Source organism: Myotis daubentonii, chromosome 8 (genome assembly GCF_963259705.1).
Source record: "Myotis daubentonii chromosome 8, mMyoDau2.1, whole genome shotgun sequence".
Taxonomy (NCBI): Eukaryota; Metazoa; Chordata; class Mammalia; order Chiroptera; family Vespertilionidae; genus Myotis; species Myotis daubentonii.
This window is the reverse complement of record NC_081847.1, coordinates 55,036,693-55,060,172: the sequence shown is the minus strand read 5'-3', so window position 1 is coordinate 55,060,172 and position 23,480 is coordinate 55,036,693. Positions and strand designations below refer to the sequence as shown.

General features: G+C 57.9%; 1 protein-coding gene across 15 annotated transcripts in view; it reads right to left on the bottom strand.

The window, feature by feature from the left end:
* The window catches only part of NFATC1 (nuclear factor of activated T cells 1), a 105,731-nt gene that overhangs the window by 50,247 nt on the left and 32,004 nt on the right, over positions 1 to 23,480 (bottom strand). For 9 of the 15 annotated variants that reach the window (XM_059706420.1, XM_059706416.1, XM_059706419.1 and 6 more), the window contains 5 exons: positions 19,175 to 19,377; positions 17,485 to 17,657; positions 16,284 to 16,424; positions 7,802 to 7,857; positions 3,621 to 3,753 (listed from right to left, as the gene is read on the bottom strand). In XM_059706420.1, the coding sequence (XP_059562403.1) occupies positions 3,621 to 3,753; positions 7,802 to 7,857; positions 16,284 to 16,424; positions 17,485 to 17,657; positions 19,175 to 19,377 (706 nt within the window). Of the gene's footprint in view, positions 1 to 964; positions 1,175 to 2,054; positions 2,148 to 3,390; positions 3,754 to 7,801; positions 7,858 to 16,283; positions 16,425 to 17,484; positions 17,658 to 19,174; positions 19,378 to 23,480 lie in introns of those variants that run through there. The other 6 variants (XM_059706427.1, XM_059706428.1, XM_059706425.1 and 3 more) reach the window with 6 other exon arrangements.

The following is a 23,480-nucleotide window of genomic DNA, read 5'->3' as shown; positions in this document are numbered from 1 at the left end:
CACCCTGAGCCCACGCAGACCAGCAGCCAGATGACGCACCCGACTGTGGCCTCTGCATTCGGCCGTGACAGGGTAGGGGTGGGAGTGGGCATCACCCCTGGGAGCTGATGGCTGGAGGTTTATCTGCTGTCGTTGAAGGTAACATCAGAGCTGAGACACAAGGTGGGGAAGGCAACAAGAGGGTGAACAGGTGTGGGTCTTTCGCAGGCCTCTGCCTTTGCCCATCCACCAACACTGTCACCCTTCACATCCAACACCGGAAAGGCCTGGCGGCCTGCATGGAGGAGGCGCGCCTACCCTGGGGGCTCTGTGAGAGCAGTGCCTTCCCCAGGTCCCTGTCCCAGAGCCAACAGCAGGAAAGCCCCACCATCCCCTTACTTCCACCCAATTTCAAAGGAAAACCTAAGATGAGGTTTGACCTTACACATTTGCACATGAAAATGAACTTCAGGGGTGGGATTTAAATGGGTTTATGTCCATCGTCTTGTATGTTTCAACAGCACATTTCACGCGCTTGAAGGGAATCTGCCTGTCTCCATTAGCAAACAGCAACCTGAGGCCGTTTCTGCCGTGGTCAGGTGGACAAGGCCCCCAAACCTGGAGGAGGACGTTACAGCCTCACCACTGAGGTCTGAGAGAGAGGGACACAAACCAGAGTACCTTAACAGCAGGCGAACCTCTCCTGATGAATGCCATGCCCTATACCCTCCCCCGCCTCCCCCCACCAGAGCCCAACGGGCCAGTGTGTCTTCGGAACTCAGGGTGGCAATCGGTCTCAGTGATGGGAGTACTGGGTGGAGATGCTCTAAGTGACCTCCGGTGACGGGGGGGCAAGGCACAAGGGCAGGCACCTGGTCCCGTGCCCACTCCCACCTGCTTAGTGGGGTGAGTACACTCAATTCCAAAGCTAAGGAGGCGGCAATGCACGGCGAGGAAAACACCAGAACAAAACTGCTGCTGGAGCTCTATTGTATCATTTGTTCATTTATTTATCTTAAACACCACACAAGGACAGCCCCACAGTCAGGCACGGAGTCAGATGCAGGTGGAGGTCCCTGCTCTCGGGGAGCTCACAGGCTAGGGGCGTGTTGAGTGGTCACAACCCCACAGGGCTTGGTGGACCCAGCCCAGGAAGGCAGGGAAGGCTGGGGCGCTCCCAGGGCAGCATGGGCACCTGCAGTTTCGTAGATAAGGAGTAAATTTCAGAGACAAGTGGTGAAAGGAGATGAGGGCCTGAGGAAAATAGGGCTCCCACCACCAGAAAGGCTTGGGAAGTCCAGGCCTTAGGGAGCCTCATGGACCCTGCTAATGGGATGGACCAGGGCTCTGTAGGTGAAGCTGGGGCACCAGCCAGAGGGAGAGGGGTCCAGGTGAGATGTCATTGAAAGCATGGTGATGAAGGTGCTGGAGGACCCGGGGCAGACCTAGAGCGTGGTGATGGAGGACCCGGGGCAGATGTAGAGCGTGGTGATGGAGGACCCGGGGCAGACCTAGAGCGTGGTGATGGAGGACCCGGGGCAGACCTAGAGCGTGGTGATGGAGGACCCGGGGCAGACCTAGAGCGTGGTGATGGAGGACCCGGGGCAGACCTAGAGCGTGGTGATGGAGGACCCGGGGCAGACCTAGAGCGTGGTGATGGAGGACCCGGGGCAGACCTAGAGCGTGGTGATGGAGGACCCGGGGCAGACCTAGAGCGTGGTGATGGAGGACCCGGGGCAGACCTAGAGCGTGGTGATGGAGGACCCGGGGCAGACCTAGAGCGTGGTGATGGAGGACCCGGGGCAGACCTAGAGCGTGGTTATGGAGGACCCGGGGCAGACCTAGAGCGTGGTTATGGAGGACCCGGGGCAGATGTAGAGCGTGGTGATGGAGGACCCGGGGCAGATGTAGAGGGTGGGTCATGGTTACTGGGGCAGAGGGCAGCTCTGAGCTCTGTGGGAGTGAGACTGCAGCACTGAATGGCTGTGCAGGCGGGTGACCCTGGATGGCACATGAACAGCCCAGCATCACCCTGGGATCCCAGTTATGTGTCCTTGGAGGCCTCGGTCCCCCACCTGGAAGAGGGTGTGCATGTCACACACGGGTCGTGTGTCACCCTCGGCACTTGTGAACTTGGAGCAGGGACTGCAGAGCTATTTTCTGAACTGCTTTACAAAGAAAATTTTCTTTATAAGGCCTAGGTTTTCTTTAAAACATTCAATATCTGGTCAATCATGCTTGAAGTTTAATTAGAACATAATCATTACATTTTCAAAAAAAAAAAAAAGGCTAAATGTTTTCTTTTTAAGCGCTATTGTACCTTATTCCAGAGCGGACAGGGTTCATGGCCCACGTGCGATACATCACAAAGCCCCACAGCCACGCGATCGGGAACAACCCTCTCCTGGAACCGGCTCCACGAGCTCCTGACAGCCACACCCCTGCTCCGTGCACGCACTCACGATATGGCAATTTTACAACAAAATCTTACTTCTCACACCTTCAAAAGCTTGGCTAGTATCTGCCTCAAGGACAGTTCATTCCAACTGTTTGCTATCAACACCGATGTGCGAGAGCTTTCCATGATCTGTCTATGTAAATGGCGTTTTTCGTTTAGAGAGAACAGAAACCTTCAAAAAAGTCTCCCTTTCACTGAGATGACGACATGGCTGCTCTTGTCATTAGTTTTCGGAGTACAGTTTCCCTCTTCACGCGTGTGTTTTTAGAACAAAGGCTACAGTATTAAAAGACTGTTTGCATAGCTGGGCTTCCACGAAACACACACCCAGGACAACACGGCCATCCTGTGCACACAGGCCCTGGCTGCCGGGGTGACGGGCCACAGTGCGCTGGGCGTGGGCTCTGCGCACACACCCTCACTTTCTACGAGTGCAGCGGGTGGAAACGCAAACGATGCTATTTTCTTTAATAACGGACCCTGAAAAATGGACAAGTGAACTGATTTTTCAAAAAGCGGTAAGAAGCCATCCTCAACATGGGCGGACGGACCAGCTGAACGAGAGAATACGCTGTGGCCGAGTGAAAGGTAAAAAGCCTCATGGTCACAGGACGTTGCAATTATTCAAGGAACAAAGTCATGCGGGTTTTAGCACGAGTACAAAAACATCAATGTTACTTAATGACCACATCAGGCAGCAGCCTTTAGGCTTAATAGCAAGGGTTTATTTCTAAAGGCACCTGCAAAATAATTACAGCTGTTTGCTCCCCACCGTGCACAGCTATACAATTTAAACGCACACGAGCCCACTCAGCTCTGAGTGCAGGAGGGACGCACCTTCTCCCCCCCCCCCACTCACACCCCCCCCCCCCCGTCCCGGCTGTTACATACCTGCAAACAGCCCGCAAAATGATCAGCAATTACCCCAATACACCACCCCCCCCGCCCCCCCCCCGCAACAGTAATAAAGGAAAATACACCGGAAGGTTCGCTATATATATATATATTTTTTTTTTTTTTAAGAATTGGCAACATGGTCTTGCTAACAGGATAGTAACACAGCTTAAAGGTACAATGCGACCGTGTTGTTTTGCAGCGACAGCAGCTCATCGTTTCTGCGTCTTTTAGAAAAAGCACCCCACCGGTTCGTTCGCAGCACGTAAGGTTAGAAAGATAGCGTTACCATTGGCAGGCAGGTAGGTGAAGGGCTGGTACTGGCTTCGCTTCCTCTTCCCGTTGCAGACGTAGAAGCTGACTTGGACGGGGCTGGTGATTCTCTGATTGCGAAACGGCGGTATCTCGACCACCAGCGCGTTCTAGTGTGAGAGGGCAGACAGGAGGGGCGGTTAGCACTCTCCCACGCAGGGGCTCTGCACGGAGAGGGTTCGTCCGCGTGGAGAACAGCTCCCACTGCGGGGCTGCCAGAAGAAGCCACCCGCAGAGAGCCTGCACGTGAGCGGGCACACGCGTGTGCGGGCCGGCCTGCCGGTCCCACGTGGGCTAGCAGGGAAGAGGGTCCTTGATGACCTGCACACCCAGAGCTGAGAGGTGGTCTGAGGTGGCGTGTGCAGGGGACGCAGACTGGGGGCTTCACCTAAGATGCCACCGACTTGGCGCAGGAGAGAGGCCAGTGCAGATGCTGAGAGGGGACCAGCCACACGGCCGCTGACCCCAATCGCTTCCGTCTGCCCTACAGCAAAGGGTCAGTGGCCTTTGAAAATGAGAACGAGCCCTCCTTGCACTGACCCCTGGATGGAGCCAGGAGCACCTGTCCGGGCAACTGGCAATGACGACCCAGGGCAGGTGCGTCCTGGAGATGTGTCTCTGGGGGCAGGGTCTGTGAGGACAAGGCCCAAAGCCCCTCACCAACACCCAGGCTCCCTCAAACTGAAGAAGATGGAGGGCTGGGCGCCTGGCAGAGTCAGGAGGTGGAGCCCGAGATGGAACAGGGCGGTTCATGTGGCTGCTGTTACCTTCCTGTGTATTAAAATAAAAATCAGCAACCATCTAGCATCATGCTCTTTCGAGTACAGCTATAAAAGCAAGTTGCCGTGAGGCAGCGGGGCACTGGGGAGAGAGACGGCGGGGTCGGTACACCCGCATCCCGGCCACCTGTGTGCTCCCGCGGCCGTCCCTGTGTGGCTGTCAGCAGGTCAGCAACCCGTGCTCCGAGCGCCATGTGCTGCGCAGGAGGAGGGGGAGCTGCACTGGATTTCGGGGGGTGGGGTAGGGGAACGTTTCACATCCCAAAAGTTCCACCATTTTTTTGGTCATATGATTTCAGTTAACAAGCAGGAAAAATGTGCAAGAAAAATCCATTGTATAATTTTTTTTTGTTAAACTAGTTGTAGCTTGTTCCCCAGATTAATAGCAAAATTGACTGAATTATGTTAGTAATGAAATCTTAAGAATGTTAACACAGAAAACTGAAGAGAACTTCAGGCCAAGCCTTCTCCTTTTACAGGTAGAGAAACTGAGGCACGGAAGCCGGCTGCGGAGGGCACACGGATGGCAGGGCCCGGGAGGGGTCCCCTGGGACCACGCTGGCTCTGGGCCACATGCTTTTGTTGTTTTAATAACTTCGTGTCATTCAGAAGAAGCATCAAGCACACCGTCTCCTTTTGCCTCAGCCTGCCGACCCTTACCCAAAAGTGGCCCCGAAGCCAGAGGGGCAAAGGGGGTGAGGTTGGGAACGAGTTATGCACCCGCAGCCCGGGGTGGGGGGGGCAGCCTGGCTCCGGGTCACCCAGGTCTGGGTTCAGCCACAGCTCTGGCACACTGGAGTCTCAGGTTCCCATGCGTACCCGCAAGATAAGGATAAAGTCGCTACCTCTCGGGTCACCTCCTAAGGACTCAGCTGGGAGGAGACACAGTGGTAACGGTGGGCCTGGCACGTGGCCGGCTTCACGGAGTCGACAGTAAACCAGTCTCATCTCCACAGAGGAGAGTCAGAGAAGAGACAGGAAAGAAAGCTCTTCCTTGGGCTGAGGTTGGAACTAAGGTGCGGGGAGGCAGGGACGGCTGTGGCCACGGGAGCCCGTGCAGCCGGGGTTTCGCTCTAATGCGGGCACAGGCTGATAGGCTTCCCACTCTCACAACAGACAAATTCTGTGACAAACGCTCTCCCCGCCGGAGCACGGGGCTGAAATACCCAGCAGGGGAGAGGTAAGGGAGAAAGTGCAGGGGCAGAAATAAGGCTAACAAATGACACTCCGAGGATCGGGGGCTCGCTCTAAGAATATCCACTGTCTAACCTGCTCACGATAGCATATAAGCTCTATACACAGCACACTCCGCTTTGTGTAAAAACACAGACACTGTGATGTATGTGCACATGTGTGTGTGAAGGTGTAGACAATACACATGCATGCACACCCACACCAATGACCACCATGAATGTGACGGTCTTTTTATAATTAGGGAAAACGTAAAGGTGAACCTCATTTAAGCGATAAGGATGGAATTGTGACAAAGTGTACCAGTATCCACATGTACGTTCCTTTTAAAACACACAACTAACTGTCAAGCTTCCTTTAAAAATGCAGCTATTCAACATAAAGAAAACTCGGTGACAGAAAATCTGAATAGGCAAACTTAGCAGGAATTATTTTTATAGAACAAGATGGCTTGGGGGTGGCACCACAGCGGGGGGGAAGCAGGGGGAGACCGGCCTGGGGGGCGGGAGCAGGAGTGAGGCCGCCCCGTGGTGTGACAGGGTTCGGGGAGACTCAGGGAGGCAGGGAGGTGCGCCCTGGAAGGCGGACGGGGCTGTGTCTCCAGCCACCAGGTGTCCGGTCACCACAAGCCCTGCGCTGACTCGGCAGCCCACAGGCCTGCCGGGCCGGGACCCGTCTGGAAGCCGAACTGCCCGGGGCTGCAGCATGTCCTCCGGCTCCTCAGGAGAGGGAGCCAGCAGGAGCCCGTGAGGCCAGGGTGAGTCCCCCCACCTCCATCAGCACACTTCTAAACACAGGTCCGCCCTGGGCCAGGGAGGGATCTCCTTCCGACACCACTTGCGACACCACTTCCTCAACCGGGAAGTGGTGTGGAGCGTGGACAAGGAAGCCACACCCCAGGTGGAAGATGGTTTGTCCTGGCAGAGCCACTGTGAGCAGCCACCCAGCACCACCCGAGCCACCCGTGGGGCACCCACGAGGCCCCGCCCGCCACAGGGCAGGGAGCAGTTACCCAGATCGCTTCAGCCGACCCCATGACCCAGGTGCCCTGCTCACCCGGCTCAACCGTGCAGGACCCACAAGGAGCCCCCCGAATGAAGCACTTGACCTGAACAGTACTTCCCATCCCCTGCACCTCCGGAAGGACCGCTCACATCGCCATCAGCGGAACGTGCTATGAAGATGGAAGAATTGGGAGTGTCCTCCACAAATCCCTCGCTAGCCCCGGCATCCCATGTCAGCCCACTTCCTGCAGCTTTTCCAGGACTCGGTGGGAAACACACACTCATGGTTGCTACTAATCACCATCGCTTTCAGCACCACGGTCCAAACACACCGCGCCATGAGACGCCACCCGGGAGGAAGGCCCAGCTCCTGTGTCTGCAGGAAGCCCCTTCAACGCGAAGGCTCAGGTCACAGGGGGAGACCCAGATGACACACTGGGCTAACGGTAACCGAGAGAGCTAACGGACAGCGCCGTAATTTCAGACAAAAGGCATTCTCCAGGAACAACCAATCAAGGAAACAATAACTATTTCTTAGGTACCCAAAAGCCGTGAAAGGCTGAGTGTGGGCACGTGTACGTGGCCACCTGCAGGCCCCAGGCCCAGCTCAGCGGCCTCAACACCACCAGGCAGGTGTTCCCAGGCCTCCAGGCCACTGGCTAATCGGCAAAGGGAACTGGCCAGCCCAAGAGGCACAGCTCCACCCATTTCAGGTTCAAAACAAGAGTCTGGTGAGCAGTGTGTTCTCTGACGGATGCTGGTGGAACCTGGCCACCTGCGTGCCACACAGGTCCCGCGCCCTCAGAGGCTCGGGGCAGCGGTCTTCCTGGGGGGCAGTGATCTGTGTGGGGCCCTGGTGGCGATGACAGCAGAAAAGCCCCGTGTTGGGGCATGACGTTCCCCCTGTCCTGGCCGTGTGCAGGAGCTGGCACACAAGCGCCGTGGGGCCTCCAGCCCCGTGGGTCCGTCTCCGCAGCGCCCTGTGCCTTGTCTCGCTGCCTCTCAGGAACCCTTGCCCAGGGAGTGCTGTACACCCACTTCCCTCGCACTGTCTTTCTGTGATTTCTGTTAGTCCTTCCACTTTAACAAACAAGAGGCCATGTGCCTCCGGCAGGAACCCGCCCCCGCGTGGGGAGCCCCCTGACACGCCTGGCACGGCGTGTGCACGTCTGAGAGATACTTACTGGCTTGCACAAGTCTCGGTCGGTTTTCGCCTCCATTTCCCAGATGTGGTGGCCATCTAGAAGAAAGGGCATGGGAAGTCCGTTACTCGGTGCCTGACTGAGCGCATCCCCCGAAAACACACACCTCGGTCCAGGCAGATGGCCCGGGGACAGCAGGCGCCGAGTAGAGGACCCACCCGCCTGGCTCGGCCTTGTCGTGCTGGCTGCTACCCGGCAAGACCAGAGAGTCACGTCTGTGGGACAGTGGATGGACGCCAGGCCCAGGGGGGAGACGCTGGGAGACTCACACCCAAACTCAGGCGCAGGGAACCTGGCGGAGCCCAAAGACCTGGCTCTGCAGGGCGCAGCCTGGCTGCGGGGTGGGGGACTCCCCCAGGAACTGCCCTCTGCCCAGTGTCGCCCATCAGTCAGGGAAGGGTTTCCAAGCGCCCACATCCAAGGGAGCTCGGGCCCAGGAAAGCGTGGTGACCCCGGGGAGTGCCCTGTCCCCTCTCCCGCCAGCTCAGCTCCCGGTGACTGAGCCTGCAGAGCCCGTGCCTTCGGGGAGCCAGGTCCACAGGGTAAATGAGAGAGTCCTTTCTTTGACTACTGCTTGCCAGGTCAGGACACAGACATGCAAAGCCCACGCGACTTTTATCCTCACCCCGTGGCTGTCTGCATGTTTAAGAAACATATAAAGTCTCACAAAAGGGCCTGTGGAAGGGCTCTGTTCCTGGGCCGGGGCCCCAGGGGGGCAGGTCGGGCCCCCACTAACCAGGACCTTCCACAAACCGCACCCTGGTGCTTGCAAGCCCCTGTCTGCAGGCACACCCGTAGGGACTGGCTCTAAGAATTCTGAGTTGATAGGTGTCAACACCCTCCCCTCCCCCACGGCCCAGAGGCCTCTTTCCTTGTTATTGTTTATACAGTCAGTTCTCCTATAAGCATTAGTTTCTACACACACGCTGTTTACAAAGAAGAAATGTGTGTTACAAATCCTAAATTATAAGTAAATTAGACAAGCTCCTTTTCCTCCCTCACAGTGACTGCCGGGCGGGTGGAGTGGAGACGGGGAGGAAGCGTGAGTCACGACCCGCCGGGCCACACCAGCCTCTGGGGACGCCGGGCCCACCCACGGGCCAGATGCCGACCTCGGGCCCAGGGGTCAGCGCCCACCCCCTCCAGTAAGAAATGGCGGAACCCGGACGAAGGCTCAGGCACTTGAAGTATCAGGAGCCTGACCAAGCAGCTCTCAGCCCGGGCCCTGCGCCTACGCCCGCTAGCCGGCTGGGCCCGCCCCACCACAGCTTCTGAAAAGTCACAGACTGGCACCAGCACAAACACACGCATCCGGATGTCCGACTTGGTCTTGGAACCCCCAAAGTGCACGCACCTTTCAAAGCCGGGGCCCCCTGTGCCCGCCCACCCGCCCAGGGCATGCCAAAGCCCCGGGCTCTGGCCCTGCTTCCCCGGTCTTCCTGCCTGTGGTTGGTCCGCAGCCCCAGGGCGGGCACTGGCACTCCTGGTCGGCTCAGAGGCCCTAAGGGCGCCGATGCCTTTTAAACAGCATCTGTTCACGCACGGCCATTGCCCAGGGGAGGCAGGACCGAGGCGCGAAAGACGCGGATGGAGAACTCTGAGGAAAAAGCACCGTGGCTCCCACTTCCACAGCCCGGCCCAGGCCAGGCCGCCTCCTGCAGAGCCTGCCAGGCCTGGGTGTTGTGCTCAACGTCAGCTTTACTGGGAAGGGAAATCGGCCTGAATGGGCCTTTGTGTTCAGCTTATCAGGAGCTCGCTGCGTTCTCAGTAGGAAACTGTGCACAAGCCCAGAAGTAAAAATATTCCCAGTCATTAGGGAATTCCCTGCAGCGTGAGTCATCCGAAAGGCTTCCCCGCCACACCCGCCAGGAGGCTCCCGTGCGGCCTGTGGCTGCTGCGCCTCCGTCCGCCGGCCCGGCCGTGCGGGTCCCCACGGGGGCCCAGCCTCCACAGCTGTCCTGGGACACTCTCTGGCCTTCTTCTGGGGCCGGGAGGGTTCCGAGAGTCTCGGATTGGCCCAGGATCTGGGAGCCTCCGGCAGCCGGTGGGCAGCAGCAGCGCGGGAATAACGAAGGGCCTGGTTCAGAGTCTTTGGTTGGAGGGCGATGACGCCCACTCCCAGGGACCCAGGCTACTCAGGCCCGCAGCCACACACACGTCATCTCCTCCTGGTCGTCAGTTGGCCGCAGGAGCAGGCTGCACGCTTACTCCCGGTACCTGTGCGACACTGTGTCCGGCCTGCACACGGGACACCTGGGGAGGCACCGACAGTGAGACCTGTGCTGGCATCGGCTGCTGGCTGTCAGGGAAGGCGTGTGATGTGTACACTGCCAGTCACCTCCCCACAGAAAGATGCCAAGAGGCTTGTGCAGGGCCTGACAGAGGGGAGGGCCAGAGAGAGGCAGTGGGACCCTGAGGGTGTGCGTCCAGGTCCGTCCCATCGCCGCCTCCGTCCTCGGGACCCTCCCAGGCCTCACTTGACAGCGTCCACAGAGCCACTGGGACCAGCCTGCTCGGCACAGAGATGGGAATGGAGAGGAAACGACCCACGTGCTGTGGGACCCAGCCTGGCGGTTCCTAGAGGGTCCCACATGGAATTTCCAAGTGGCCAGCAGCTGCCATCGCGGGACTGTGCCCAGGGAAGGAACACCCTCGTCCATGTGGAAACCCGGGCACCGGTGCTCATGCACCCTCGTCCATGTGGAAACCCGGGCACCGCGTGCAGCTGGCCATACATGGGCGCCGTCCACCTCCACGAGCGCAGTCCTCACACAGGCTCCCGCAGGGACGAGGCTGGAGCATGCCACGCGATGAAAACGTCCTGGGGTGCGTGATGGTGGAACGGCTCTGATTTACCAAGACCAGTGGGCGTAGGCAGGTGAGCTGTGCGGTCCGTGAGATAGTTACACCTCAAAGCTGACATAAAAGTGCGTCTCCCACACAACCACGGCGGCGCTGCTGTGTCATGGAAGCCGAGGGAGAAGAGGACGTCAAGGCCGGGCACCCAGCCGTGCCCTCTCCCACGCCCTCCCCACCAGGAGCCAGGGCCAGCCGGGTGCACAGAAGCAGCACCTGGAATGATGACTCTCCACCCTGAGGAAGTTGCCTTGGGCAGACCCTGGAGGAAGAGACCTGTGGTTTGGGGTAAGTCCGAGGGAAGGACCAGCCATCCGCCCTGAGGTTTCGGTGACAACTCACGTGAGGAGGGATGCGAGGCCTGTGCTGCCTGGCTCTCGGAGCCCCGCGGGTGCCCATGGAGAGGCCCTCCTGCCCACACCTTGCCCCTCCACCATCAGTCACTGTGCCTGGGGGACAGGCTTGTCCCGGGGCCCTGAAGGGTCGGGAGGGCACAGAGGCCAAGCTGAGTCCCGCCTCCTGTACCACCTACTCGCCTCCCAGGTCCCTCAAATGCTGACCTCAGAGGTCAGCCTGGGACCCACAGGACAGCCCTGAAGGAAGCGAGGCCCCCTGGGTTGGGCTGAAGCCACAGCCCTCGCTTTGGGGTGAGGGCACTTCCTGGGACCTCCCTGAACCTGAGTGCAGGGGGCTGGGGAGCAGGGGTCTGGGACCGGCGGACACGGCCCACCGACACTGCTACCCATCCACCACGCCTCCCAGCGCAGGGCTCCTGGCTGCTTATTTCCTCCCACGACTGTTCAGAACGCTGTACAACTTAGACTGTCGGGTCATCTTTCCATTCTGAGGCCAAAGACATAGGAAAGGGCCTCCTTAGGACACAGGGTGGCCGGGCTCACAGCTGCTCTTCCACTCACTGGACACCAGTGTGACTCCCAGCACAGTCCAGGGAAGTCTCTGCTGCCCACCCATCGGCCAGCCTGGGCCCCGTGCGCCCACCCGGGTTGCAGGACGGGCACGGTGGAGGTCAGCACCTGGAGGGCTGACGTGGGTGAGCACGGTGACGACAGCTGTCGGGTGCATGGACATCGCCCATCCTCTTTCCCATGTCAGCGCCAGGAAAGTCTGGAAGGAGAGGTCTCTTCCTCCATGCCAAGTCATGACTTCCGGCGTGTGCGCCGCACCACACGCCTGCGGTGTCCCATCTGGGGAACTTCCAGACGTCCTTTAGAGACCTCACGCGGAGGGCTCGGGCCTCCAGCCCTGTGGCCGGGACACGCACCGGGCTCCACACGGCCACGACCCTGGGACCAGACCAGGGGAGGAGGTGCGAGCTGCTGGCTGGGGCTGCGCTGCATCGTCACGGAGCGCCAGCTGGATGGCCAGGGCGAGCGAAACACGACCCGCGTGGGCTCTGGCCCAGCTGCGAAGGCGCCACGGAGAGAGCTCTGGGCACCCAGGCCGCCAGGTGTCACTCACCGCCCACACAGCACAGCCAGGCCATGGGCTGCGGCCCCTAGGACCACACTCACACTCAACACCCTGACACACCTGCTCACATTCACATACCCTGAAACAAATGCCTGCTCACACTCACACACCCTGACACACACCAGCTCACACACCCTCACACACATCCACTCACTCACACCCCTGCTCCCAGTCACCAAATACGCTCACTCTTACGCACCGACACAAATAGCTTCTCACACGCACACACACCCTGCACACACTGTCGTGCACACCCACACACTCACTCACTCACACCCTGCACACACTGCTCCTGAACTGGCCCTTCAGGCCCAGGTGTCCCGAAGACAGGGCCTCACTTGTCTCTCATAACTGTTCCCCACGGTGAGGTGAGGGTGCCCTCTCGATGCCTGAGCCATGAGACAAAACTGCAAAAGCGTCTCATTCACCCCTAGGTTTGGTGAGCATCATGCTGATTTAAGATCATTTCAGTTCCACGCCCAGGCCAGTTTGGTCCAGGGGTTAGAGCAGGGGTGGGCAAACTTTTTGACTCGAGGGCCACAATGGGTTCTTAAACTGGACCGGAGGGCCGGAACAAAAGCATGGATGGAGTGTTTGTGTGAACTAATATAAATTCAAAGTAAACATCATTACATAAAAGGGTATGGTCTTTTTTTTTTTTTTTTTTTAGTTTTATTCATTTCAAACGGGCCGGATCCAGCCCGCGGGCCGTAGTTTGCCCACGGCTGGGTTAGAGCGTCAGCCTGAGGACTGAAGGGTCTCAGGTTCAATTCCTGATCAAGGGCATGTACCTGGGTTGCAGATTCGTTCCCTAGGCCCGCTGGAGTGAGTGCAACCAATCTTTCTCTCTCTTTCTTTCTCTCTCCCCACCTGCCATCCCTCCACTTTCCCTAAAATCAATGGGGAAAATATCCTCTGGTGAGAACTAACAAGACAAAGTCATTTTAGTTCCTTATATTCCAAGGGCTGTAAACGTGCCACCAGCGCCAGTCACTTCATGGGCTGCTGGCAGGGCCTGCCGAGACCCCCTGGTAAAGGCCAACCCCCCAAAGGTCCCAGATGCTGGAGCACTGCCCCTTGGGCCTTTGTGTGACTCAGTGCAAGGCCAGCAGCCGTGTGGATGCCATCCACCCCTTTGTGGCGCTTCTCTCCAGGCCCGTGGCCCCTCGCTGACCCAGGGGCTGGCCGACTCCATGGGAGGGGCCTTGCTCCCAATGCTGATGACCATCGCGGTCCTCTGTCGGGGGTCCCTGGACAGGCACCCCTTCCTCGGAGCAACACGGGCTCGGCCAGACCTGGAGGGCAGAAGGAACCCCACCCTGAAACACATAAAAAGCTGAGTAGTGTGCGCCTAGGGATTCCTGCGGATTCTGAAAGGCCATGCCCAAGGCGGGGCAGGGGCGGGGGGGGGGGGGTAGCCCTGGAGAGGCTGACGCCCATGAGAGCCACGCCTGCTGCAGCTGCAGGAGCCTTTCTGTGAGGTTTCAACGCAATGGCAGGGACGTCCACGGCCACATTCTCCCGCTCACACTCGGCCTGGGTGCCACTGGCAGCGTTTAAAGACAACTAAAATGGGTCAGGTGACCTCCCTGGAAAACCAGAGGCCAACTGTATTGTTATCTAAATTGATTCAGTGGTTTCTCTTCGTGGGGAGTGCAGGAGGAGGGGGCAAGCGCCCTTTGCCAGGAGAAAACATGTGGAATGCACTTCCTTCTGCAAACACGCAACGTGCACATGCCTATATGAACATGCAAATAGCCTTACTTAAATCCAAACGTGAAATTACTGGCATGTCAGAGGTGTGGGGGCCATGTTTGCATTTCGCTGTCACAGGTGCAGGATGTTTATGTCACACCTAGTCACCACCCACTTGTTTGTGTCTCGCCTTCTGCACCAGGCGCCCAGCTGCTGCAGGAGATGGAGGGGTGAGGACCCCCCCACCACCACCCCAACTCGAGCTGGCAAGGGACAGCCTGGCACCCAGCCAGGGAAGCCCTGAGGGGCCCCGGTGAGGACGCCTGGGCATTCCTGAACTAAGCTCCCCACACCTGTGAGTCCATGAAGTGAAGACGCCATGACCGAGCCCTCAGTGTGGCTGGGGGAGCTGCCCGCAGCAGGGGTCCCAGGTGCCCATGGCAGGCTGAGCGCCTCCAGGAGTTGCGCCCATTCCCACCCTGGAGGCAAGGGACTCTGTCAAGGGAACAGGGAGAAAAGTGCTCCAACCCCCGCTTTGTGCAAGTTCTGATCACAGTCTCCGCGCGACGACAGAGCCCCGGCCGGCGTTCCTGCTTCAGCACTCACACACACACGTTTAAAGCTCAAAAGGTTAAATTATTTCAAGATTAACGTCCTCCAAAGAAGGGTGTTCCAGAAATTCAAATTCCTCTCCTTGTCATCACACTTAGTTGGTTTTTCTCCATAATTCAAGACATGTTTTCCAATTATGTGCATGATTACATAGGCAGACTACGCTAAATGGGGAAGACTTTTAAGCCCATTCTGATTGAAGCACTTAATTTTCTTGCAAACTGTACAAAATCAAGACCCATTATGGAGGCTGAATGTTGGCGGTTTTCAGTGGTTTGCATGAGTCCGGCCCTGGCACTCTCAGGAAAATTCCAATTGGGAAATTTGAAAAAGATGAAACAGGTCACCAGCCTGGCCACCTGCAGGCTCCCCTCCCCCACAGCAGGGTGGAGGCTGCTCTGCGGACAGGCTGGCTCCAACCACAAACTCCAGGAACCCTCACTCTCGTACCTTAACCACGTGAGCGCCAGCGGCTTCTCCACAGACTCAGGTAGGGCATCCATGGGGCAGGAGTGGTGCCACCCCACATCTGTCCAGAGGAAAGGGACTCTCACCCTCGCCCCACAGCTCCCTCTGTCCACAGCTCCCTCTTCAAACACCACCACAGAGGTCTACACTCGCCCACACAGAGGTCTACACTCACACACAGAGGTCTACACTCATCCACAGAGAGGTCTACACTCACCCACACGGAGGTCTACACTCGCCCACACAGAGGTCTACACTCACACACAGAGGTCTACACTCATCCACAGAGAGGTCTACACTCACCCACACGGAGGTCTACACTCACCCACACGGAGGTCTACACTCGCCCACACGGAGGTCTACGCTCATCCACACAGAGGTCTACACTCGCACACAGAGGTTTACACTTGCCCACACAGAGGTCTATAGTCATCCACACAGAGGTCTACACTCATCCACAGAGGTCTATACTCACCCACAGTGTCTACACTCGCCCACACAGAAGTCTACACTCGCCCACACAGAGGTCTACACTCACACACAGAGGTCTACACTAGCACACAGAGGTCTACACTCGCCCACACAGAGGTCTACACTCATCCACAGAGGTCTATACTCACCCACAGCATCTACACTCGCCCACACAGAAGTCTACACTTGCCCACACAGAGGTCTACACTTGCCCACACAGGTCTACACTTGCCCACAGAGGTCTACACTCGCCCACAGAGGTCTACACTGGCCCACAGTGTCTACATCGCCAGCACAGGTGGAGTCTACACTTGCCCACACAGACGACATCTATAGATCTCCTGACAATGAGGTCTGCACGGCTCACAGAGAACAGCTGGGGCCTGGAGGCCACCAGTCACAAAGAGAACAGCAATTCTGTGTTGGCATCTTGGGGGTCACCAGCACGGATGGGGAAGCTGGAGGGTGATGAGAAGGTTTGTGGGCCTCAGTGCGGGTCCCACTGGTGATTGCGGCTGCTCTGTGCCGGGTCACCTGCCTCTGAGAGTCTGTGATTCTGAGAAAGACCTGATCCACGTGGAGGCACCTGCCCAGTCCAGGCAGCGGGCCACCATGCGGCCCAGGGGAGAGCATGCCACCCATGCGGCGGCCCCACTGCAGCCCCTCGGACACCAACTGCGTGAGGATGGGCCCTCAGCGACTCCAGAAGTAAACCTTCTGCTGGCACAAACGCTCATGGCTGGACGCAGCCCCAGTGGTTACGGCCCACGCCTGTACACGCGGACCCACACGCAGAGGCCTCCGCCTCCAGGACCCCATGGCCCCAGCGCCCACCCGGAAACACTCGATGGTCTGTTTCTAAGGGAGATACCTGGTGCTTTCTCCACGAAGATGACTTTGGAGTCCTGCAGGAAGTTGTGGCCGGACAGGACCATCCTCTTCCCTCCCAGGACGGGGCAGCTGGCCACGCTCTGCTTCTCCACCAGAGGCAGCTCCTGGGCCGACCGCTGGGCTGCGGGGTCAGGAGACAGTGAGTGAGGCGCCGCCGGCCTGCCCGCCCCAGCACCCCTCAGATGCCCCCCCAGACACCCAGGCCTTTGGGAACCGCTGCCTTCAGAGAGCTCCTCTGGGGACTGTGTGAACAGCGTGAGCTGTCACTGGACAATGGGCAGCCATCCCTCCCCCCACCGGTGCTGGGAGAGGCCACACTGTCCCCAGAGGCAGGCGGGCAGAGTGTCTGAGGGTGCGCCACGTACCCGGGTTCTCACACAGCCCGGGGGTCCCCCATCTCAGAGGCGGCCACACGGCAGAAAGGCCAGGGCGTGGGGCAGGTGTCTGCGATACGTGCAGGGGCCAGCAGGAACAGGGTGACAGGGGACAGCTGGGTGGGGCCACCGTCACAGGGCAGGGGCCGGGGCGCGAGAGGAACCCCATCCCCAAGTCAGCCTGACGTTAGCGCGGGCAACAAAGGAACCAAACCAAGGCCCTCCGCTGAAATAGGGGGCAGGTGAGCGTGAGGACAGGTGCATTTCCCGAGAGCCCACACCTGGGGCTGGGTCGGGCCATTCCGAGATGAGGGAAGCAGGAGTGGTTCTGACATGGTTGGTGGGTGGGCCAGGCCCCCCCGGGTTTCCTGGGGAGCAGCTCAATAGACCCAGCCTGGGGTCCCGCTGTGTGGGGATGCAGGGCACCCAATTTGCTAACAAAAGCTAGCAAAACGATCGCAAGAGGAAGGACCCCAGACCACACGGAAGCAGGACCACCAGGGACGCTGGATGACACTCAGCTTCCCAACGTCCCGTGGGAGGGTTAACGCAAATGCGACCACAGCAGGGATCTGTGTTTCAAGACAAACTTCCTTTCACTTTTTCCCCGCCCCCCTGTTGGTGCTGGGACCAGTCCAGGCCCTGCGCCGACTCTGCTAACCCGTGTCTGCCGTCACCACACGGGGCGGGACTGTCAGACGAGGGGCGTGCGCCGAGACTGCCCAGGAAAACGTGTTAGCGGATGGGACCCACCGCTCGGGCCGTACAAAAGGTGAGGACGCGCTGTCGGCGTGACGGGGTACTCACAGCACTCGATGGGGTTGGAGGCCACCTGCAGCGACAGCGTGCGGCCGCTGGGCTGCGGGATGTGCACCCGGAACACCAGCCTCACGCGAGTGTTCTTCCTGCCAATGTCCGTCTCCCCCTTGCGCAGCTCAATGTCCGAGTTCCGGAGCTTCAGGATCCCGGCACAGTCGATGCTGCCCAAAACAGAAGTCCACTGCCTGCCAGTCCCACTCCACGGGCAAGGCACCCGTCCTCGCCGCTCCACCCGCCCGAGCCCCCAGGGCAGGACAGCCACACACCGGGGACAGGACACACCCTGCCATCTACCCCGGCGAGGGAGGGGGGCCGTGCAGACAGCCCAGTCCTCTCGCCGTGGTCCCCCACCGTCCACCCGCAGACACGGGCAGGCCCACAGCGTTGGCAGGTACATGGCCTGGAGGGACCCGAGCAGGACACGCCCCAGGAACCCAGAGCCAGGACCTGCCCCTCCGTCTCGGAGCTAAGTTCATTTATTTAAGGTTCTGGCAGCAGCCCCTTGCTCAGCTCAAGATCCCGAATTTCCTACAGCTTCATGGGATTTTGTTTAGCTTCACTGAGCACTAAACTCCAGCGCGACAGTCTGTGTACAGCATGCCAGGTGGAAACTGATACTGTTCCTCTCAGGAAGCGGAGGAGGCAGACGCTCAGACACTCAGCCGGCCCACTGGTGGCCTGGCCCACTGGTGCGGACTGGGGACCGCGGTGGCTCCAGCTGTGCCCCTGCAGCTGGACGGCTCTCACCGAAGTCACAGCTGCTGCTGCTGAGGAGCCATGGGCTCTCCGACCACCCGACTGCCTGGTCTGGGGGAAACTGATTCCAGCTCTTGAACTAAACCCAAGGGCTGAGAATGAACTCGGAGGTGTGGGCAAATCTGGGAAAAATCCACACAAAGAGAAAACTTTCCCTCTGTTTTCAACTCGAACGGTTTCATGACAAAACTTACCAAATTTCACTCAAAGTCCTACACATTGTGGCCTGGCCTGCCCTACCTCCCACACTGTCCCCATGAACACCCCAAACTCTGCTGCCCCAGGGCCTTTGCACACGCTGTCTCCCTGCATACCCAGCTTTCTGCCTCAGGGACATGATCCTGAGCTCCAGGGGCCACCAAGCTCCGATACACCACCCTGGGGCCCCAGCAGGATGTAAATCCCATGGGATGACTGTGGTCTCTTTCTCTGTGGCGTCCACAGCTCAGGAGTGATGTGCACAGCCCCTGACAGTCACTCAACTAGAGCATTCGTGAAGCCATGAGTACAGGCCCCATTCAGAGATGAGGTGTGTAAGCCTCAGCTTATAAGGAATCCAACTCTAAACTAGGGAGTCAGAGCTGACTACAGGTCAAGGACTCCAAGAGACTAGGGCCCACGGACTGCAGCCCACGGACTGTGGCCCAGACGCGGTGTTCTCTGTAACTGTTCAATGTTTGCAGGCTAACCGTCCCTCCAGTTTGGGTCCTGTGTGGGAGCTGAATGCACTGGGGGAGGGGGTTACTCACAGCTGCAGGACTGTTTAACTGGCTGAAACCCCAGAAAGACAGAAATCCTCATTAACCTTGGTGAAGTTTATTTACGGACTGGGCTACTGAGCTGTGGGATGTGGGGGCTACGAATGCCGAGGACACACCTGCCGTGCCCCGGGCACCCGGACCGTGTGGCGGGCAGTGCTTACATGGCTCTCATGTTGTTTTCTGGCAGAAGCGGGATCTCCAGGACTTTGGTGTTGGAGAGGACGGCCTCGTGGCTGGTGGTGGACACAGTCTTCCCCGTGATGCGGTGGACCTGGTAGAAGGCGTGTGGCCGCAGCAGGCGGTCGTCCGCCGTCCCGATGAACAGCTGCAGCGTGAGGGGCTCGCTCTCCAGGTAGCCGTGGAGCTGGCGAGAGAACAAACCCCCGCTCAGCGCCCGCGCACAGGCCGCTCAGAAGCAATTAAACTTTCATCAGCAGAGGCGAATTCAAAGGAAACGGTGACAGGTGCTCGGGGTTAGTCTCTCCCACTCGGCCCCTTGCTTCTCTGTGACAATGAAACCAGGAGCCTGGAAAGGTCCCCTTACCCCCAGGTCCGGGGACAGTTGGTGACAGGCAGGCTTTCAACGCTGCTGCCCCTGCTCAAGCACACATAGGCGCTTGCGTACCCACTCACACACGTTCACACACGTGCACACACACGCGCACATGTGCAGCCACAGCCACCGCTGTGACCAGCACGCGGGATGACGACAGTGACGATGCTCACAGCCGTGCCGTCTCCTCTGCAGGACAGGCAGGTGGGAAGGAGCCCCAGTCCCTCCCAGCACACGGGTCCCTCAGGGCATGGCGGGTCCCTCCAGGTGGTGGCTGCCTGCTCCTCAGACCCACCTGCCTTCCATGTGTGTCACAGCCTGCGAGGACACCCTGTGTCCACTTGGCCAGTGACAGCTGTGAGGACCCCATGTAGCTGGGCAGCCCCATCAGAAAGTTGGGCAACGCTAAGACTAAGCCATTTGCTTGGTAGAATCAAGTGCCCAATGGGACTCGATCCTTTTCTCCCTGTCTCAGGCGGCCCCTTCAGAGGGACCAGTGGAAAGAGCAGTAGCTCTTTCAGTATTGCCCCAGTGACACCATCCACAGGCTGTCACACACACAGACCAATTTGCAGCCCCTGAGATGCATGAATTTGCAGCTTCCAGTAACTCCCCAGCGGCCCTGAGACACCCAGCACAGGCTGGCTCAGGGCCTGGTGTCTATGCTGTCCTGGCGAGCACTCTGCAGCCGCCCATCGGTGCTGACAGACCACACCCATCACCTGCTGTGGCCAATGGAGCAGGAGGCTCTGAACGCCCTGGGGAGAGGTGACGGAGCCAGAGGAGGGTGGTGCACAGAAGGTGAGTGCAGACATCCCCAGTCTGAACCACAGGGGACAGTCCACTCATGCACACTCATCTTGCACACACTTACATGCATTCACATTCAGACACACATGTGCACACACAGGCTCTACACACGCACACACGCACACACACACACACCACGCACACTCACGTTTACATGCACACTCAGCAGCCCCCAGCCCCTCAGGAGCCCTGTGTTTGGTGGGGAGACTGCACTCCCGGTTGCAGTGTGCGTGTCCTAGTCTTATCTCCGTCTGCCTGCCTGTGCCTCAGTCCTGAGCATTGCCAATGTGATAGACCTCAAAGTGGTCCTTTCGTGTTGAAATAACTGAATGTCATCCTGATCCTCAGGTCTCTGACGCGTTTGGACTAATGACAGTGTGCAAGGCCTGTGCACACACATGGGGCGCGTCTCCTGCCTGCAGCTGACACACCTGAGTTTCCACAGTGGCACGGGAGAGGCTGGCAGGAACAGAGAACTGTGCTCAGCATGGGGCGTGGGGTGGTCTCTCCCTCGCCGGCTCTGTCCAGGTACTCTCCTCCTGGCCGCGTGCAGGTGAACACCAAGGCAGACCTTCCCGGTCTCCACAGGGAACCCGCCAGCACCTGGCACTCACCTCAGGTGGCTCTTAACCTGCAGGAGCGACGTGTGTCCCCTGTGGACTGAAGACCTTTCTCCAGGTGCAGACGGGAGTGTCTGCGCGGGAACTGTGGGCAGTCAGTAGGGAGACCGAGGCCCGCTGTCTGGGCCACGCCTTCCCGCCTCCTTCTGGGAGTGCGACTCCAGTCTTTGCCAGGTTAGCGAACTTACTAAGAAACCTAACTCCACGCTGGACCCAAACCTACATTTTATGATCAGAAAATATTAAATTTAAATCAGAGATTGATTAAGAAACAAATTCTGCCATTCTGTGTTCTATGTGGTAAACTTAATGCAAGAAAACGAGTCTTCGGCCTAAACCTCGTCTTGTGCGGCTCCAGCAAGCTCCTCGGAGGCAGGAGGCAGTCCCGTTGGCCTGACACGGCCAGGCTAGGGTCAGATGTTTTGAAAATGACAATTTAAAATCCCCCTGGGACTCCCACTGTGGAGATTATCAGATGGCATGTGGAATGCAATGGACTGTGGGTATAACTAGCCTTTTAAAAACATGCTATTTCAGTGAAAATGGGAATATATGGGGTTTAACCTGGAAGGTAAACATCTATTATTTAAAACATGAAGTTCATTTTAAGAAAAGCAATTTAAATACTTCACATGTTGCACTGCATGGTTTTCAGCCTCTGGCACATTATAGTATCTGTCAGGATAATATTTATAAAATTATCTGTCATAACCATGACCTCTCTATGCTAAACAAAATGCATTTTCCATTTCAAGGTGTAAGAGCTCCTGAGTTTTCTACACATAAAAATGTTTGTTTTTAGCTCCTATGCTTAGCTCAGCACTTACACGTGAGATGACAGGTGAGGGGAGAGATTGAGGTCAAGTTTATTCAATGTTGAAATTCAAGCAGTGCTCCCAAGCCCATGCCCCCAACACAGGCACACACATGCACACACACACACACACAGGACACACAGGTGCACATACACACACACAGGGGAAGGCAGTATCGTGTGAACAAAAAAGTCAGTACAGGAGACCGAGGCCCTGGTTCATGATGACCTGCAGTTGAGGGAAATTAGTTCCTTTTCAACTAGCCATTCTTAGTTGGTTTACTCACAAGCTAAGCAAGGGAATCTTAGCTTGTCTGTTCAAAGGGAAATTACGGCCCGGCCGGTGTGGCTCAGTGATTGAGCATCGACCCAGGAGCAAAGGGAAATTATGCATTTAACCCAGATGTAAAATTTGTGTCTTTACTCGATGCCAAAAGGAACTCTGCGGGGAGGGAAAATCCAGTTTAGGAAAGGGTTTCACTTCTTTTTACCCAAACGTTCCTGCTATGGATTAACTCAGAGGCTGTTTGTCGTATGAGCATCATCACATTCATTACACTTTCAGTCCCCAGATTCTCGCTGCCAACTGCCCAGGAGGCCAGGCCTCGTGGTGAAGGCGGTGGCGAGGGACAGGCCATGGGGAGTGAGGCTCCGAGGGGCTCCCGCCATGTCTCTGCCAGATGATGAAGAGGGAAATCACAGTCTCTAGCACCGGTTCTGGGACAGTGAGCGACAGGGGTGGCCATGAGCTAGTCTGGGGCCGGTGTCGGTGAGGGGAGGGCCTGCTGTTGTGACATGTGGTCATCAAAACACAGCTGACAGTTGTAAAGACACCGATTTCTTGCCTCCTTATTAAGGAAAGAGGAAAACTAGAAATAAGAAACAAAACTGGCAACAAAATGGAGCCAGAAGTCACAGGAAAAGCCCCCAAACTGTGTGAGAACACGCGTGAGCCCAGGCACCTTGCCCCACCCTCTGGGCCACGCCTCCCCGGGACCTGCTGACGTGGGGCAGGCAGAACCTTAGCTGCAGGACGAGAGCTCTGCATTTGTAAGAGTGAGTTTCAGGGGCCGCAGCCTCCTGCTTCATGACGACCTGCAGGTTAAAGCTGCCAGATGAAGGGCCCTCAATACTCCCTTCCTCACAAGGCTGGCTGGTGTGTGTGCAGGTGTGATGTGTGTACATGTGTGTGTGCATGTGCCTGGGCGCCAGGGTGTGCAGATGTGCAGGGATGAGGATGCAAGCACTGGCTCTGGGCCCAGTCAGCCCAGGGGAACCGTCCTACAGTGACAGCGAGTGACGGGAGGACGCGGAACTCCCGTGGGATGGGCGGGGACAGAGCTGGCTGTGCACCTGCAACGTCCAGCCAGGACTCACCTGCAGCGCTGGTCTCAGTGACTCATGTCTCGGTGGGCCACTCTGCCCAGCTCCCACGGTGTTGTGCGTGTGCATGTGTATAGGTGTGCACCATGTACGTGTGTATGCATGTACAAACATGTGTTGCATATGTGTGTACGTGTGCACATGTGTGCAATGACCCAATGTCCACACTGAGTTTACACCATGAAGTGTCACCTTACTTCTGAGAGCCCTCCCTGTGGATGACATTGCTTTAGTACCGAGTCAGACCACGCGTGTTCTCTCACAAAACCAGGTTTATGCCGTAAAAC